The 19,636-nt window shown below is 47.6% G+C and overlaps 1 protein-coding gene across 1 annotated transcript in view; it reads left to right on the top strand.

Annotated features, from left to right (window-relative positions):
• LOXHD1 (lipoxygenase homology domains 1) overlaps positions 1-19,636 on the top strand; it is a 193,395-nt gene that overhangs the window by 32,111 nt on the left and 141,648 nt on the right. The window contains exons 5-7 of the mRNA XM_019531681.1: positions 7,374-7,472; positions 13,037-13,185; positions 16,673-16,796. Of these exons, the coding sequence (XP_019387226.1) occupies positions 7,374-7,472; positions 13,037-13,185; positions 16,673-16,796 (372 nt within the window). The remainder of the gene's footprint in view (positions 1-7,373; positions 7,473-13,036; positions 13,186-16,672; positions 16,797-19,636) is intronic.

A 19,636-nucleotide genomic window follows, 5' to 3' on the forward strand; every position in this document is an offset into this window, starting at 1 on the left:
GTTGTGTGGAAGTTGAAGGTTGTGTGACGTGTATGATGGGATGGAGCAGGGTCGGAATTGTTTAGGACTGTGTGGCCGGCACGCCGACCGCGTAGCATGTGAGACACGACGGGAAATGCAGCGAGGGGGTGTGTCACGGTGTGATGTGTTGGTGGTTTGGTTGTTCCAGGGATTCTTTTGGCCCGGGATTTGGTCTGCGTGGGACGCACTTTTGCGGACCGTCTGTGGCTCAGATCTTTTGGCTCTCTGGTATTTGGTGTGTGTTGGACGCGCTTTGGTGGGCATTAAAATGGGTGCGGGTGGCTCCCGTGTGGAAAACGAACTCCCTTGCCCAATTTGGTTTCTGGATCTGAGGACAAAGAGACTTGTCCGATCTCATTTTTGGGTTGGTAGTAAGTTGTTTGTGCTTTCGCTTTGCAAGCGGCCACCATTGTTGTATCCCTGAACCCCTGAATAAAGTAATTAAAAAGTCAAAGTCCTTCCTTCCTTCCTTCAAGTGGCTGCACCCTTCACTCTGATACCCAGCAAGGTGTGTGCATATGTCTGTGTGTGTGCATGTATTTTTTTTTTCAAAACATGTAACCTATTCCATTCCCCTGGCAGAGGAAATCAGGGAAAGGCTGATGTTCACTGCAAAGGGACAACTAAATATACTGAGTTGTTGTCTAGTCCAGTTACAAAGGATTGTGATTTACCTGGAAACAGACAGGCACGTTCTTACTCAGCTCATTTTTGTCTCCATTTGGGCAGTTCAAGTATATCATGTAGCAGCTCATACACACACAGACACACACACAAACACACACACACAGAGTCCCATTGGCTCTTAGAAGACCAAGTGTTTGAGTAAAGACTACTCATACACTTAGCCTTATTGTGCTACTGTGTGTCAGCCCCAGGTTTTGACCAGAAGTATCATCCTGGAGCCAGAAAACATTTCCAGTGAGTTTCTTTTTTTGGTCAAGAATAGTTATGTTCTTACCAAAACAGAAAAAAATTCAGTTTTGATAAAACTGGCATTTTCCAAGGGGAAACTTTGTCAAGATGTCCCCAGCCAGCTCATCCGATAATTGGGAACAGGGGCACCATGAGAGGAAATGAGGTTGCTGAGGTTATGCAAGAAGGCTGCAGCAAAGCCAGGACCCGAACACAGATCTCCTGAGTGCCAGGCCAGTGCCCTGCCCACAAGGCCATCCCTCCCTCCTGCTACTTTTAGTATTGAGTATGCTGCTTCTTAAACCAGTTATGCTGTCATTTCTATGGAAGAGGTGAAGCTGGAGTGCCAGTAATTCAGGGGGCAGTGGGGATGGGTCTTTTCTACATGTGGATCTCTTATGGATCCCGAATGCTTAGTGAAATCACAGTACTAATGTTCATCGACATGGTGATACACTTTAAAAGTCAGTTCCAGGTATCCAGGTTATAGCCGTATTGGTCTAGTGGCAACAGGAATCGGGACTTGTGGTAGAGGTGATATCTTTTATTAGACCAACTAGATTTTTGGGGGGGGAAAAAGTTTTTAATTGGAAGCTTCTGGGCACAAACACCCTTCTAAAGGCATAGGAGAAAAGTTGGTAAAAGTTCTTCTGGGTAGAAATGAAAGTAGTTGGTCTAATAAAAGATATCACCTCTACCACAAGTCCTGATTCCAGTTCCCAGGGGTGTACTTGTAAAACGGCCTGACTAGAGCTCACCTAGATGGGGACCTCGGTGTTGCCCAGACCAGGCGTTCTTGCTTTTCCCCCCCGGTACGCTGTGTTTCAGACAACTCTGACATTGCTCAGTTCGATGCCCAGCTGGGAACCTGCTACACTGCAGGTCATGCACAAGGGAGCTACTGAGGCATTTAAAACAGAGAACTTCACTGAGCCCGGCAGGAGACCATAGCTTTAAGTAATGGAGCATGGTCCTCTTTGCATCCTTCAGCACATGAGCAGGCGTCCTGCTGTTTGGCATTGTGTGCTTGAGGGAGCCATCTAGTGATGGAAATAGGATTAGCCCAAGACCCAAGACCCGGTCACAGCTAGAAATGTGTCAACAGGATCCCCCTGTTCAAGGAATTTCAGGAGAGAGGCACTGTCTATCCAGTGACTGCCTGAAAGTGAAATCAGCCACAGTCCATAGGAGAATGCCTTCTGGCTGATAAGACATCGGGTCACTATTGATTTTTGAGACAGAAAGAAGAACTGAATTAAAGCAGACAGGAAAATACCAAAGTGGTGTGCAGGTGTCTGGGTGCGCTGGGAGGAGTTCATATGTTTTCTACCATCTGAGTTGCTTGGAAGGAAGGGGCACTGAGAACAAATAAGTGTGGTGTAAACTAAATGGCCACGGGCTGGGAAATGTAGGACTTATTTGAATTACTGCAGTGTCTAGAAGCCCCCGGAGCAAGGCTTCGTTCCATAGGACTCTGCATCCATTCCATTTTAAGGGCCTGACCTGACTCCAAATAGTATACACTTTAAATAGACAAGAGAGGAAAAGGGGGCAATTGCACCCTTACTTTGTATAGAGGAGCTGTTACCTAAAAGGATTAAGGAGCTTGTCCCAGGGAGTCTATGGCACACCTTAGAAATGAGCCTGTATCTCCTGAGTCTCAGCCCAGTGCCTAAGTCACACAACTCTCCTTCCTCACAACACAAGAAAGCTCACCCTGTGCTCTTAAGGAAATCAAACCAAAGCTAGCACTGGGAGGGGTGGTAGTCAGTGCTTTCAGCTGCCAGCAGCTAAATTTATTTGTTAGGAACAATAAATCATTGAGCTGTCTGGTTCCCACTTCCTCACTCCAGCTGGGGCCAAGTCCATTAGTGCCACCCTGTTACTGCCTATAGATGGTATCCTTGTAACATCTTTCCAAAGCCTTCTTGGGGACTGGGTAATGAATGCCCCTTTGAGCATCTAGATGAGCTATGGCAGTGGAAGCTGAAATGTCTCTGAGTGCACGGCATACACGATTGCTCAGGAACTTAAGGTGCCTCATACATAGATTATGATATATCAACTTGCACATCACACAGGCTGAACAGTGCTATGAAATGAAGAGACATCATGAAACAGTTTGAGATCCAGAGATTAAAGTGTGCATTAGCCAGTGTGATTTTGGTTGTGCCCTGCATTCTGGCTCAGATATCAATAACTTCAGTGCTGGGAAAATTAATTCCACCTCTGTGCATCAATCAGGATGTGCACGTACAGCTACACTGAGTCCCAGCTATCATCAGCAATTAATTAGCCCCCTTGATGTTCACGGTGCAGGTAGAAACATCCTGCAATATTCTTCAGTCAGCATAATTGATCTCTTTACTAGAGTGAATTCTGAGTGACCAAGAACCAGGAAGATATTTATTAAATGAAAATACTGCTTTTTCTAAATGCTACAATATTAAGAGCTTTCCTGAATCACTAATACTGCATAAAAGGGCAGAAACCTGATACCAGCTTGAAATCTTATCTAGGTTTGGAGCAAGAGCTTTCTTCTGTGCGACTTCAGTCTGATGGCACTGTCAAGAACCTTAAGGTCTTTTTAAAGCTCCCCTGGAAAGCTGCCCTATCCCATGGCAGCTTTTATAAGTGGAGGAACATCAACCTGGTTTCACCCTGATTTCTGATCAGGAAGGGACGTTCTCTTTTCATGAGTTCTCCCTCCTTGGTCTCTGTTTGAGGGGTGTGTTCTTTATCACCTCCTGTCCCTAGGGTTTTGCTTTCAGTGGGCTGCGCACACATGCCTGCACCTTGTATTTCAAATCCAAGGGAAGTCGACATTTGCTTCTCTGTAGACCAGGCCTATGTCATTCTCATTCCTGCTCAAACCAAGAAGGACGCAAAGAACCAGTAATATAACGAGGGGTGGATGAGCCTGGCAGAACGGTGTGTGTCTGCACAGAAAGTCTGCAGTGTGGTGACAGCAGCCGTCTTGGATTTGAGTACAGAGTGGTGGGGTGCAGGGCCACCACGTCACTCACATCAGCAGCAGTTGGGGGTGAGCAGACCACACTGTGGAGGTGGCAGCCAGGACCTTCGAGTCCCCGGGGGTAGGTCAAACTGACCCCCACACCAACACACACTCTTCAGCAGAGTTTTGCCCAGGGTGCAACACTTGCTAGTTATGCCTCTATACAGAACTACTATATATGATGTTAACCTGAGCTACTTCCAAAACTAAAATGCTGAGGCCCTTAATGTGCTTGACTTGACTGCCATGATAGAGATGAGTGAGCCTGCTCCTGGAAATAACCTTACCTAAAGCTTTGCATGAGGTGGGGCCTATCCTTTTTGGTTGTGAAAGTAGTTCCCTTTGCTATTTTAAAAGTGTTTTATCTCCCCTTTTCTCTTGGTGCAGCCTGGCACTTGATAGTTAATCAACGAAGTCAGTGAAACCTGCAGAATATGAGGTCTGTCAAGGATCTCTGCAAACCTTTCTTCCCCTGCTTAGTCCTGCTCTTGGGGAGTTGGAGTAATAGCTGCTGACTAAATATATAATATAGATATATAAATAAATATCTCTCTCTATATTTATATATCTCTTATGTATATATCTCTATAGATATCTCTATATTTCTCTCTCTCTATCTCTATATATCTAGATATAGATGCAGATGCAGATATATCTATATCTATCTAGATAGATAGAGTTATAGGCTGTGGTTTAAAGAAGTCCTGCCTGCTCTTTTTTTTTTTTTTTTTTTGGAGACTGATTATCTTATGCCCTGACCCTGAAAATGCCCCAGTGCAGGTACTCTGCATTCAGTGATATAACTAGTCTCTCTTGTAATGTTTTCTCATCCTCTCTTCAGGGGCAGAAGCATGTACAAGAGTGTGTCTTGTTTTTGCACTTTTGAAAACATGACTTCAGGCTACATACTGCTTTGTATATATGTTAAAGCAGGCAAGGTCAAAAAACACGGGACTTGAAGTAGAAGGTAGTGGAGCTTATGATGGTAATATTCCTCCTACACCAGCCCCAGAGAAAGCTGTCTCCTGAACAAGCTTTATTTTTATGGTAGAGTCTTGTTGGGTCAGATGTGTGAAGATGTATACCAGGATCTTCATCCCTGAGTGCTAGCTAAGATTTTCTGTTTTAGGCTCAGGCTATGTAGCACCTCTAAGATAGTAGATAAGACCTTGAACCTGACTTAGCATCTTCTAGGAAGCCAATGTAGAGAGTGGAAAATAAGCCTGATGCATCTGCAGTAGTCTGTGTTGCATTGGTTGATACTGGTTTGATATAGCATTGGTTGCTGCTAAGAGATGCACTGCAGCATTCCTTACTGACTAGTGCTCTTAAGCGCTGAAGGCTTCATTGCCACATGTACCACACTGGTCTAGTCCAGATAAGAAGTGACGAAGCCCTCACTATTTGTTAGGGTGGAATGGAGTCTCTTAGGTAGCAGGAAGGGACAGAAAACTTCTCTCGGGTGCTGCTATAATAGAGCTTAGCATCCATTATGCAAGGAGACTGTACTGTGGACTGAATCGACCACTTCTAGGTTTATACCTTCAAACAAAGAAGGCTACAACATGGCTGTGAACTCTCCACTGTTCACCAACATCATTTCTCATTCTTGGGTTCAACAACATCTTGCTGTTCTTCATCCATGAGCTGATCGGGTCTGCTCTTGATACTTGTTCTCGATGCTATCGGGGTTGCCACAAGTGAAGGCTACAAAGGGATGCATTTCAGCAACAGCATTCCTTTCAGTCCCTGTTGTTGGACCACATCGTTTATTGACTGCGCATAGACATGGAGAAGGACTGGAGGAGAATTGATCCTTGTGGGGTCCCTTGAGTAAGGGAATGAGTTGCAGAAGTGCAGTTGCCCATCATTCTTTCTCTTTGAAGGAAGAACCAAAACCATCAGTTTAGTGCATTTCCATGGATCCCTTCCACCTTTCTTAGGACAGCATATTATACCAAAAGCGTGTAATGCTGAGAGAGGGCCAGGGGCATGCAAACGAGTGTTTGTTTTCTACATCTTGACAGAAGGGGATAATTTATCAGTCCTGGTCTGAATCCAGAAGCTACCAAGTCTAGAGTAGATGATTTTGTATTTGGTCGTTGCCCAACTTCTTTCTGAATTTACTCAGGAATGGGAGGCTTGGCACTGAGTGAAACCTGGCTCGATCATGTATTCCTTCAGTCTTGGTCACACTAGTGCATACTACAAGGAGGACAGAGAGATTTCTTCCCTGAACAATGCGTTTGCCTATTTTAGTCAGGAGTGACACGGCTTGTTCATGACTCTTGCAAGCCAGGAAAAGTACCTCCTGCTATACAACTTCACTCCTTTGGCTCAGTGAGACTCTGTACAATAAAAATAAAGTTAGGATATAGTTGGCAGAGGATTTTAAAGCAAGAAATATGGATGAGAAATTGTAGGCTTTTCGTGGACAGAAAAAGTTGAATGAACTGAATGTCTGATCTGGTACACATAGCACAGCCTAGTCTAAACATATGTGGAACCTGCCACCTGGTATAGAAAGACACAAATTCTGCATCAATATGCTCTGTCGACTAAGCACGTAGGGTGGGATTTTTAAATATGCTCATGCCCTGTACTTACGTCATGTGCTTATGATCGCACTGAAGTCTAGGCCAGTTCTATCATTGACTTTGGAGGCCAAGGAGTTCTGCCTACCATAACCATTTCAAAACTCCTACCCTTGGCATTTGTGGATGTGGACAATTGGGCTATTTGTATTTGTTACTCACATAAGTGATTTGGGGTCCTTTAGTGCCCTACAGATGTAACGTGGGAGTTTTTAGCATAGCTTCTGTGCTTGATTGCTTTACCTAGTTATTGCTTTTTGATAATATGGAAAGAATTTTTAAACTAGGTCAGACAGGGAGCCTCCAGCTTCTGTGCCTCTGCACTTGGCTGATGTTTTTTCAAAAGATTTGACATCCTGTTCCCAGGCAGTGTCAGCTAAGCTACAGAGATAGCTATAATCGACTGGAGCTGATAAGAGTGTTACACAAATCACTGATGTTTCAAGAAAGCAAGCTGGCTTGGTTCACTTAACGGCATGTGCCAGCATCACAGTTTGCACCATTTGCCTTGTGTGACTGAACCTTCAGCGAAGAGTCAAGAACTGAATGATCTGCTCTTTGTGCCGTGAGAAATGGGCACCTTGCACATTAAACCATGTTTATGGGAAAGGACCTTCTCTTAATGGATCATTTTTTTCCTATGGTGAGAAGAAAGATCATCCAGTGGTTACTCTGCAAGTCTGTGCTGGGGGAGGAGGACCTAGGGTTAAGAGCGTTCCCAGGTCATATGCAATTTAATGGCAGCTCTGGTTTGTATCAGTCTGTTTTCTGCTTATCCATGTCTTGTACTGTTAATATGCTAAGTATTTCTGCCTCTTTCTTTGCAGTGAACAAGTATGTGGTCAGAGTGTTTACTGGTGATCTTAGCGGCAGCGGAACAGATGCTGATGTTTACATTAATATCTTCGGCAAGCACGGAGACACAGGTATTCATATGCAAATCGTTTCCTAAAATACTTCTTCCTGCTCTGCAGGCCTGATAGCTGAATAACAAACAGCAGCACTCTGGAAAAATTCAGAATGATTTGGCTCTGTGAAAGGGACAGCAAATGGCTTTGTCTACTGTAGGATTTCTCAGACCCATAATTCCCAGCAGGTGCAGCTGCAAAGCAGCAGTGGAGGCTGGACTGCAGACAAAGCTCGAGCATTTCTATCACTGTATCATCGCGCTCGCTTGCTCTCTCTCTCTCACACACACACATGTACGCACGCATGCACACACAGTCACACGCATGCACACATGCACACTCACACATGCTCACACACTCGTGCGCACAGTGGGTAAGGAATATAAACCAGTGCAATGGGGAAACAATCCACACATGTACCCATACATGTATAAAGGGTGGGATGTCGGAGAGCCTTTTTGTGTAGCTGGGAGGAGAATTTTATCTACATGATATATTCGACATCAAAATTGTGAACTAGGGCTGGGTCTCTCTGTTCAGTTGAAGTGTTAACAGAGTCGAGAATTTTATCAGGTGATTTGAATTAAATGGGGATAAGTTACAGTTTAGGAGACAGAGGTTGTATCAAAGTATAAGTGATAGGTACTTGATTTTTAGTCATCATTATTTTACTTTAGCTGAATAATAACTAGAGGTGAATTCAAACCAAAACCCTAGATCTACCTCTTCGGAAAAGTCCTAAAAACTGTGATGGAAGATGATGCCCTTTCTACAGTTTAACTTTCCTAATTAATAGAGAATGGCCTTGCTTTTGTTGAAATCTCCAGAATGCTTCATTAAAACTATGGAAAGTAGAAAATATAGACTTTTAGTAGAACTCACAGGGAGCACTACTGGTTTCGTCCCTTCTCAGTTCCTTAAAACTTAAGGCGATAATATTTGATCTTCAAACCCGGATCCTAAATCTGTAGCCAGTTTAAGATGTTTTCCTATTTTTATAATAATTGGAAGGCCATACCTGCCTTCACATTCCCCTAGGATTTGGCATTCTGCCGTGTGCGTTCACACCTCTGACTTCTGAAAGCAGACCTGTTCGAAAGGCTGCAGTGGACAGCAGTGTAGGAGCCTTCCAACTATGCACCATACCTTTTCCCACACCACACATAAGGCATGTACCTCATCTTGGGGAAGGCAGAATTAAAAAACAGCAGAATTGTCTAGCATTATGGCTTCAGAGGGTGCTTCTACATGGCACCCTGTAGGATGTGCTGGGGAAGGCCATGCTCCAGGTGCCCAACCCCCTGGAGGTGGCGATGGGGTTTCACACGCTGGGCTTCCCCCAGTGCAATGGGGGCCCTGGATGGGACCCACTTCCCCATTACCTGCCCACTCCACAGTGACCGCCCCTACTACAGCTGGTGAGGCTTTCACTCTGTTGGGCTCCAGGCTGTTGTCAGCCACTGTGGCAACTTCACCAACGTGAGTGCCGGCTAGGTGGGCAGCACCCGTGATGCCTGCATCTTCCACAACTCTGCCCTGCCAGCCCTGGTGGAGAGCAGGCACTTTGCACGGGGGTGCCAGACCTCCAGCTGTGCACATTGACGGTCTTGCCGCCTCTCGTCAAGGACCCCCTGGCTCATGTAGCTATACACTGGCCAGCTGCACTCCTGCCAGGCACACTCCAATTGGTGCCTGGGCCAGATCCACACGGCCCTCAAGGGACACTGGTGCACCCTCACTGCCCACTTCAAGGTCACAGAGGCCAACATCGCCTGGGTCATTATTGCAGTCTCCATGCTGCGTGGCATCTGTGAGGCCTGGGGGAAGGTCTTCCATTAGAGCTGGGTGGAGGAGGCACAGTGGGTGGAGGACACCTGGCAGTGGGAGTAAGAGCCACAGCGGCAGTGACAGCAACAGGTCCCTCCCACCAAGGCCCCAGGTGAGCTGCTCACCCAGCAGTGGGGGCCAGGGCACTGGGTGCAAGAGGCACTGGCCAACCACCTCCTCCTGCACTCCCTGCTGTAGGCTATCTGGATGGCTGCCTACAAACCCCAGCCCTACTGCAATGCTCACTCCCAGCACCACTCACTGCAGACAGCTCTCAGAAAAGCACTTTATGCCCCTCCACCAGCACAAAGCTACCCCCATCTCCCCTCACTCCCCAACAACAGAGCCCCTCCTGGCGTGTGGTGTCAGGGAAGGCACCAGCGTGAATGGCCCACAGAGCCTCCATGTGACAGTCCAGGAGCTGCCAGGCTTGGGCAGGTGCCTGCAGCACCCAGCACAGGGGCATGGCACAGGATAGGCAAGCAGGTAGCAGCACTATGCCAGGGAGCAATGCCGGTGTCTGGGCAGCTGCTGCGGCTGCCTGGGGGCCCCTGCTGCATGACCTGCCGGCCAGAGGCTGGTTGCAGGTGGCTCAGGGTGCTGCCAGGCCTTGGCAGGTACCTGCAGCACCCAATGGAGCGAGATGGCACAGGATAGGCAGGTACGCAGCGATGCTGTAACGGGGACCAGCACTGGGGTCCCGACAGGCTGGTGTGGCTGCCTGGGGGCCTCTGCTGTGGGACCAGATGGCCAGAAGTTGGCTGCAGGTGGCCCAGGGCACTGGTGTCCCTGCAGCCTTTTAAGGGCCAGGGGCTGGGCAGGCAAAAAGCTGGCCCAGCCCTGGGGCTGGAGAAGGTCTCAGCCCTGTAGTCCTGAGGTTAGCCCAAGGGTGGTCCCCTGGTGGTGGGGCTAACTAGGAGCAATTTGCTCCCAGTCAGTGTCTACAAGTGCATTAGTGTGCAGTAAATACTTTGCAGTTAACTTGCTACCTGCCTTTGCTGGCACCAGAGAGTAGACCAAATTACTGTGCAATAAAGCATCTTGTGTAGAGGCACCCAGAGAGCATGGAAAGATGTAATCTTCAGTTCACCCTTTCCTTTTGAGAAAAAAATCCCCTTCTTTTTTAACAGAGTTGTCAATAGCTCTTGGTAGCTCTGCCAAAAGCTGAAACTGAAGCTGCTGCTGAAGACCACAAGAGAAGGCTGAGGGGAGATCTAGTGGCCTGCTACAAACTAGTCAGGGGGGACCAGCAGGCACTGGGGGAGTCCCTGTTTCCCCCAGCACTACCAGGAGTGACCAGGAATAACGGTCACAAGCTGGCAGAGAGTAGATTCAGGCTAGACATCAGGAGGTGCAACTTCATGGTCAGGGTGGCTAGGATCTGGAACCAACTTCCAAGAGAAGTGGTGCTGGCTCCTACCCTGGGGGTCTTTAAGAGGAGGTTAGATGTACACTTTGCTGGAGTCATTTGACCCCAGCACTCTTTCCTGCCATGGCAGGGTGTTGGACTAGATGATCTACTTAGGTCCCTTCTAACCCTAGAAACTATGAAACTATGACCTGACTTCATGGACAGGTCTAGGATTTTGTGGCCATCTACAAATTCGTCCAAGGGTGGGGGAGAGACAGAAAGGAATAGGGGATAATCTGTTTACCAGGGTGCCCCTTGGGGTTACTAGGATCAATGTCCATAAACTGACAGATAGCAAATTTAGATTAGACATTAGGAAAAAATTCTTTATGGTAAGGGTTGCTAAAATCTGGAATGGGCTTCCAAGTGAGGTGATGATCTCCTCTACCTTGGAGGTCTTTCAGAGGAGACTGGACAAGCATCTGGCTGGGATCATCTGACCCCAGTGCTCTTTTCTGCCCAGGGAGGAGGTTGGACTTGATGATCTACTGAGGTCCCTTCCAACCCTAAAAATCTATGAAATCTATGAGAAGAGCTACACATGGTCTACAGGGCTGTGAAATAGTAAAAGAGAGACCAGGAGTACCTAATGTGCAAATTCTTCAGCAACATTTCCAAAGAAAAAAAAGCTTGATTAGTGGAATATCAAGATCATTGAAAAGGAGAGTGGCTCATTGTAGCAGGTTTAGCACTGCAATGCCAAGTCTGGGGCCTCTGGTGGTCAGTCCTAATTGCTATGCCCACTGGTGTCTTAGCTACCTCCCTGTTATCCTTCCGGTTACATCTTTTGCTGTTGTTTGTTATTGTAATATGGGAAGCTGCTCTCAGTCACCAGAGGGGCACCTTTGATGCCTTCCACCACCCTGAACATCATGGATGATCTATCTGGCCCAATCAGCCATCTTTCTAGCAGGACTCTGCCAGTCACTGTCTACTGGCCTCCCAGGTTCCCTTCTCTCTGTTGGTATTCTACAGCCTGCATAGGCCCAGCTGAACTGTGGACCTCTTGGCTTGTAACTGCACCCCAATTGCTGTGAAGCCCACCTTTTGGTTTCAGGGTCTGGACAAGATCACGTAGCCAATCTCAGTCCCAGGGCTTTTCCCCTGGAATCCACCCTTAATCAGGACTTCAAGGCGTACCGTCTTGAAGCCATCCCAGCTTCCACTAGTTCTGCTCACTTCATTTCCTTCGCTCTCTATGCTACTTGCAAGCCTCCTCCACAGGGTGCTCAGCTCAGGCATTGGCCCTCAGCTCGGGTAGCGGCCCTCTCCATCAGGCACTCGGCTCAGGTATCAACCCTCTTGCCCTCTCCACTGGGCACTTGGCTTGGATACTGGCCCTCTCCACAAAGTGCTCAGCTTAGGTATCGGCTTTCTTGCCCTCTCCATTATGCACTTGGCTCAGGTATCAGCCCTCTCCTCTGGGTGCTTGGCTTGGGTATCAGCCTTCTCTGTCAGGCACTCAGCTTGGATATTAACCCTCTCACCATCTCCACCAGGCTCTTGGCTCAGATATCAGCCTTCTCACCTTCCCTTCCAGGCACTTGGCTCGGGTATTGACCCTCCCCACCAGGTGCTCGGCTTGGGTATTGACCCTTTCCGCCAGGCACTTGGCTTGGGTATCAGCTCTCTCTGCAGAGTGCTCAGCTTGGGCATCAGCCCTCTCACCTCCTCTGCCAAGTGCTTGGCTCAGGTATGAGCCCTCTTACCCTTTTCCCCAGGTGCTCGGCTTGGGTATTGGCTCTCTCCCTAGGTGTGCTTGCCCACACTCTCCTCTGCATGCTGAACCACTCTGCCTCTTCCAGATGGTTTACCATGGCACTCCTAGAGTGCCTTCCAGAGCAGCTTACTTTTTCCTTGGCATATAATTGCCCGGTATCCTCGCGGTCCTGGACAGAGCATCCATAGTGTCCTCTCTAGGTGTCCCTAGTGTCCTCAAGGGGCCAATGTCCTCTGAAAACCAGCCTTCAGAAGGCAACCTGTAGTAGCCTCTATGTTCCTGTGAGGACCCCATGCTTCCCCTCATTTTGGAAGACTAAATTGTGGGGAGAAAGATATGTGTGGTACAAAAGTAAATCCTAGCGCAATATTTTGGACTGTTTGAGGGTCACGTTGGAGAGAGAATCCTGCCTTTTTCTTTCAAAAGGGGAGAAGTTTTCTATTTCGAATTTAAAGCTGATACGTTTCTGCCTTCTCCTTTCTGTGGAGAATCACTGCTTGGCTCAATGGCTTTTTCAGGGTGGCTCTGCTAAATGCAGAATTTTTATGTAGAAATATTTACTGATGCCCTGAACTACCATTTCCATTTCACTCACCATTTTTTTTAACATTTTTTTTTCTTTAGGGGAGAGGAAATTGGACAATGACAAGGACAACTTTGAAAAGGGAGCTGAGGACAAGTTCACCCTGGATGCCCCAAACTTAGGAAAATTAAGAAAAATTTCCATAGGCCATAACAACAAGGGGGGCTCTGCTGGCTGGTTCCTTGCCAAGGTTTGTTATTCATTAGAGATACAACAGGATCACAATATCTAACTTTGCAATTGCTCACTGGTCTGATACCAAGAGATTGAAATACTTGCTGGTAACTGGGTATTTCAGATTCTCTGTGACCCAGAGCAGCGTGGGTCAAATATTTACTTCTCAAAGCAAATACTGGGAACCACATCCACGTCCTCTGGTAGATTTTTAACTGATTTTTGTGCCTGAGTTTGGTATTTAGGAAGAGGAGCAAAGGGCGAGCACACTGGCAGAAGCTGATTGCGTCCTGGGATGGCAAACACTTCCCTTACCTGCCTTCCCAGTGCTCCTCCTCAGTCATGTCCTATGACATCCTAGTCCTGAGCCTATTCTAAATGGAGGCTTTCATTCATGTGGCCCCAAGTAGGAGTCAGGATTTAATTAACTGTCAGCATTTGTCCTAAATCGGCATTTGCATCCTAGATCATGGAGGTGTAAGTTTAAGGCCAGGCAAAGCGGATTTAGGCACCTAAATACAATCCTTTTCCCAGTCCCTTAGAAATCAGCAATGTACCACAGTCAGTAACATGTCTTCACCTTAGCCTTAAGGTTAAGTCATCAAAATCTGCATAGAGAAGGAAGACCCACCAACTTTTATGTTAGCACTTTTTCAGGGACTCAAGGAAGATGGAATTGGATTTCTTTCAGGTGCCTAAGTCTACCGAGGTGCCCAAAAGGTGGAATAGGATCCAATCCTAGGTGAACTGCACCTTCTGTTTTCAGCTCCCCACATGTCCTGCTTTCTTCACTGATTCTTCCAGGGAGCTGGAGAAGTAGTCACGTTCATGACAAACAGTTACAGTTTGGGTCAATGCACATTCGTCACCACTTAGCTCCCATGCAAGCCCCCAGAATTGCTTAGTGGCTCTTCTAATTGCTTAGGTTTCTTAGTGGCCTTCTACAAACCCCATTCGGGTTCACCCCTAATCCTGTCCTCATTTGTTTATGCATTAGGAGCAAGGTGTTAATTACAGGATTGCAAACCAGACTTTGCTGCTTGCTCAGTTAATGACCAGACAGTCGGCATGTTTTATGCTCTGAATGCAGCGGTATTCATTTCTTCATAGGCTTTTTCTACTAGGCTCATAACTATGGTACCTGAGTGTTTTACCTGTGTTCATGAATTCATCCCCACCGCACTCTTGTGTTGCAAGAGGGCAATATTATCCCCATTTGACAAACAGGTAATTGAGGCATGGAGAGATTGAGGGCAAAAGCATCCGCTAGTTTTGGGCGTATGAATTTAGGATCTCATTTTTAAGAGTGCTTGGCATTTCTTTAATCTACTGCATGTTCAAAGCACTGCTCCTCAATTCCAGATGCAGTTAGGAGTGTTCAAAACTTCTGTAACTCACACCACCGGGTCTCAACAGAGCAGTCGTGCCCTTGTGGGTGGGGGCACAAACTGGGGCAGCAGCCCCAGGTGCTGCCTTTGGGGTGGGGGTGCAAAAATAGTCTTGACCACAGCTGATCACATCACTACAATTGGTAACCAGACCTATCCCAGGTATCGCATGGCTACCCATGGTGCAGAGCTGCCCGGCTATATCTCTGTCCTAGAGCATGAGGACAGAGGGCCCTCCTCTTCTCCTAGGTCACAATGATGAGTTGCTTCCCTAGAAATGCAAGTAGCGCACTGTTAGGGATCGTTTCTGTGGTTGACATTAAAGCTTATCACTTAAACCGCCCGGGGGCAACAGAGATGGAAAAGAGAGTTCCTGGGGAGTCTCTCTTATAACTGGGAACAGTCCACAGAAAAGGAGTATCGCTTTGTCACTATATAAATAGTTTCTGCGTGACATAGAAGTTAGACCCACTTAGATCAGGTTGATTGTGTCACGGACTCCAGGGAGAGGAGAAAAGGCAGCTGAAAGCTAATCCTATGCCTTTCAGCTGCAATCAGTATGATGTGTGAATGGAAGTGAAGCTGTTTCTATGCTGGGGGCTTGACTTCTGCTGAACAAGTGTAAAGGAGCCCGTGTTTCAAGAGGTGCCACAGCCCAGCTTTATCATGGCTAGTGAAGCTAACGCTGCCATATCTGGGTGAACGTATTAAACGGTCATCCAGCTCAGGCATCCAAAGATTTGAATGGTGCTTTCTGGTTGTTAATGCCCATAGTCACCTCACCAGCTCTAACCTCTTTATTCAAATGCTCTTTTATATTTCACGTGAGCCTGAGGAGACTTAGTTTGTCAGGGGTTTCTCTTCACCACTGATATTTCTATCACTGCTGCTCTGGGAATTACTACAGTGGACACTCATAACCCATAGGTACTTAAATGGAGCAGTCTTTATAAGGCTCCCACACACCCACAGCAGCCCCATTTCTAGTCCTGTATGCCCATCCACACTCTTCTTGTGCACCAAGGAGAAGCTCTGATTTCGGTGTGAAGACATGCAGGTGGGACCTGGAGCAGCGACAGGCAAGTTTTTAGATGAGTGATAAATCGGGAACCTCTGGTGTCCGGCTTCCAGCATAAATACACTTCCAGCCTCTGCACCACTGGCATTGACAGCTAGGGGAACGTGACAGGAAAGAAAATCCTGCCTGCCTAAGATATTCTGGATGTAAGTGGAAATTTCACATTTAGGCGAAAAATAGAATATTCCCCCCCCCACACACACTAATAGCTTGAAATAGTGGCGAGCTAGCGGGGTTTTGAACATGCATAGAAACTGCCTGACCTGCTCATATCCAGTAATCCCTCTCCGGCGGTTAGGGATATTTAAACAGAAGGTGCAAGAAACTCCAAAGTAGATAGCAACACGCTAATCTGGCCATGCAGGGCAAGTTCTTTCCTTGGCTTAAATCACTGTGAAACATCTACCGGGGGGCTGGAAGCCACGTTCTTCCTAATTAGCCGCTCTCTCTAAGTGAAATTAGAACTTGTGGCTTTCCACTGTAGAGAGGGGCTGGGATGCCCGTAGAGCTGAGATGGAAGGAAGTGGCTAGTATAATATAGGAGTCGGTGGGTGGGATTCTGGGACGCCTGTAATACATTAGTATCAGCCTCACTGATCTGTTCAATCAGAAAGAGGCCTCTGGTGATAACCATCCAAGCCCTGTAACTGCAAGAAGAGAACCCAGCCCCAAATGAGAACAAAGGGCTTCCATCCAGCTGAGGATGGAGAGACGCCAGCAAGCTGACTCAAGAGAGAAGCAAAGCAGGCCGGCCAGATGGTCTTGCTTGCAGAGGCAGCTGGCCTTGCATAGGAGGCAGATCCTGACAGTGCTCACTAGACAAAATAGCCAGTTTTACTAGGCAGTTGTCTGGCACTTCATCAGTAACTGTCAGGGATGGGGGTCTTGATTTCTATTAGATCCATCCAAAGCCCGATGAAACCGAATACTCCGAATGATGCTGCATCTCTGCTGTGCTCTTTGCTCTCCTCTCTGTGTAACCCCCCTCTCAGCTGTATTTTTGTCTCCGGTATAAATTGGCTTTCCTCTTCTCCTAGGTCATCATTGAAGACATAGGCAATAAAGCTGAGTACGAATTCCCATGCAACCGCTGGTTTGCGTTAGATGAAGACGATGGGAAAATTCAGCGGGACATTCTTGTGGGAGGCATGGAGGCCACAGGTAAAGGCAGTGGGCCCGGTCCAGAGGGGGATGGGAAAGGCACAAAGCCTGGGTATGAGGATTTGCTTGTAGTAAAATGGAATCTATTGAATGGAGCTGGGGTGGGAATGTCACTCACGTAGCTAACCACTGGCTTTTTTCTCTATGGTGTTGCACTGTAGGCTGTGTGTAGATGAAATGAGGGACGTGTGTGCATGACACTTTAAAGCTGGCTAAATGCTTTTGCACCACTATCATGGCATCGGTGTTTGCATGCGTCGGTGGCATATTGCGCACTAATTCCAGCCGCTGCAGGAAATTTGGCGGCATAGTGCACCTTAAATGCCTTGGGGCACAGCAAACTAAAACTCCTCGAAGGAGTCTTAGTTTGCTGCCCCTACAGCCGCAGAGTGAAGCACCAGGCTCCGTGCAGCTCAGGGGCTTTGCAGGAAGCCCTGCAGGCAGCCTGGCAGCAGCCTGGGGAGGCAGGCTCCCCACAAGAAAAGTGGCAAGCCTGATCTATTTTTTTCCTTTTCCCCTCGGAGCTTGCCTGCCTGAGCTGTGCAGGAGCCCAGTGCTTCCCTTCGCGGCTGCAGTGCCCCCAGGACCGCCTGAGCTGGCTGCCTGTGGCCGGGTGCCGCCTGGGGGCTGGCCACCGCTGCCATGGCGGGAAGCATCAGCCCCCCCGCAGCCCAGGACTGCTCTGCCCACCAGCAGTTTGCCCTCCCCTCCCCACCACCGGAGGGGCAGGTAAGTGCGAGGTGTGTGCATGGCACGGGGGTTTAAAGGGCCTTAAATAGAAGCGGTGGGTTTAAAAACCCACTGCTTCCATTTAAGGCTGCTGTTTCATCTACGCACACAGGTAGATGGCAGTCTCTAGGCATGTCCTGCTTAGAAGGTAAAATGGTATTTCTGTGACCCTCTTAGGGGCACCTACTGTGGATTATACATCTTCAGTACCTAGCTATGTGCACAGACCCCCTCAGACGCCACGCGGTTTCTCCAATGCCTGGCTCACCTGCACAGCAGGTTCAGTGCACATCTGTTGTCTTAGGCCGTGGTGCACCTGCCTAAGTGGGGCACAGGCTGGCGGCTGGTGGAAGAAGAATCCAATAGATGCTTCAGTGGGTTGAACACTGGCCTTCAGAACGTGGGTTCCCATTTCCAAGCAGATGATTTATTTGAGTAAGCGATGAAACGACTGCCAGCATGCTGCGCCGCAATCAATTTTGTACTTCAGACTGCTGGCCAGGAAGCAGTGTCTCCTTTTAGCACTCATGAAGTTTAGTTTCAAACACTAATATTGACTTTATGACTGCCTGACTTAATTAGAGCACAGACAAACAAATGCTTCATCACTGAGAAAATCTGAGCTCAAGTCTGCAGCAATTTTATTGCCAGGCTGGTTTGGATTCTGCTGCTGCTTGCTTTGCCTCTCTGCAGGTGCATCTACATAAATGCTACTGCTACCGTGCAGTGACTATGCTCCATGGTCACTTGATATTTGCTTATGCTAGTACTGTGCAGAAAGTAAATGTGGTGCAGAAGTAGATGTGGCCTGTGTTTGGGAGCATGGCTAGTATAGGCACCACACGTTACAAGTGCTCTTCACTAACTTCAGTGTCGACAACCACTTGTGAGCTCTCACTGCAAACCTCACTCACATGTGGAATGACAGGTGTCTTTCTCATGGTGTGAAAAAGATAGGGGGAAAAGGCCTATCGTTCTGCTGTAATACCCTCTTAATTCTTGGCCAATAGTTCTTGTACCCAATCATTCTTGTGCTTGATATCTTTTATTGGACCAACTGCATGGTTGGTGTAGACGTAGGCAAGTTTTTGGATATCATAGTACCCTTCCTCGGGCATCAGTGGTTCAAAGACATCACCCACAAGAATTTTTGCCCTTTCCATATCTTCTGGACCATCATGGCAGCAGCATCACCTCAGCCAAGCCTACATGGTTACCTTGGACTCATTCAGCCTGTGCTCATAGGTTTGCTAGGGATCGGCTATCTGCATAGAATGGGGTAGGGGGAATGCTAAGGTTTGGGGGTATCACCGGGGGAATCTCTTGTTGTTTCATGCCTTGTGAGTTGTTTGCCTTTTATTGGAAGCCTGCCTGAGCTTCTGTCAGGAGAGGGCTATATAAATTCAATGAACAAAAAAAATAAAAACGTGAATGCTAATGCAAAGTTTTAAAAAAGCCATGATTGATCCGTACATAGGCTAAAGTCTTCATGAAAGTAGGGCCTGCAAGACTGGGCCCACTATTTTTATACATGCCCTTATAGGATTAGCTCCTTATTCTGTAATGAAGTGAGGTCTGAACATACCTGTGGGGGCCAAGAATCTCTAACCTGGATTAATCCCAGCTCTGCTTCTGACTCCTCCTGCACCACTGCCATTCATGAGGTCCAAGTTTTCAGAGTGTTTAAGTCAGGGGAGACCAACCCATGGCACGCGTAGCATAGGTGACATGGGCAGCCTCCATGTGTGGCACATGCCAGGTGAGGCAGTGCAATGACAGATAGAACAAGAAGCAGAAAGCAGAGCAGCACATTGGGGAGGGAGCACAGGGCAGGGAGCAGAAAGCAGAGTAGCAGATTTCATAGAGGAAGGGTATAGGAGTGGCACTCAGGGATAGCGAGGGGCTTATTTCTGGCACACATATTGGTTAGCCTCTATTGGTTTAAGAAAGGTTGGGTCCTATTGGTTGAAGCTGACAGATATTGCAGTTCTGGGTAAGGCCAGATATTCATTCAACCCAGTACCTTCATAGATTTCATAGATTTCATAGACATCAGGGCTGGAAGGTACCTCGGGAGATCATTGAGTCCAGCCCCCCGCCCCAGGGGCAGG

The sequence above is a fragment of the Crocodylus porosus genome, unplaced genomic scaffold, assembly GCF_001723895.1.
Source record: "Crocodylus porosus isolate Cpor-Errol unplaced genomic scaffold, CroPor_comp1, whole genome shotgun sequence".
NCBI lineage: Eukaryota > Metazoa > Chordata > Crocodylia > Crocodylidae > Crocodylus > Crocodylus porosus.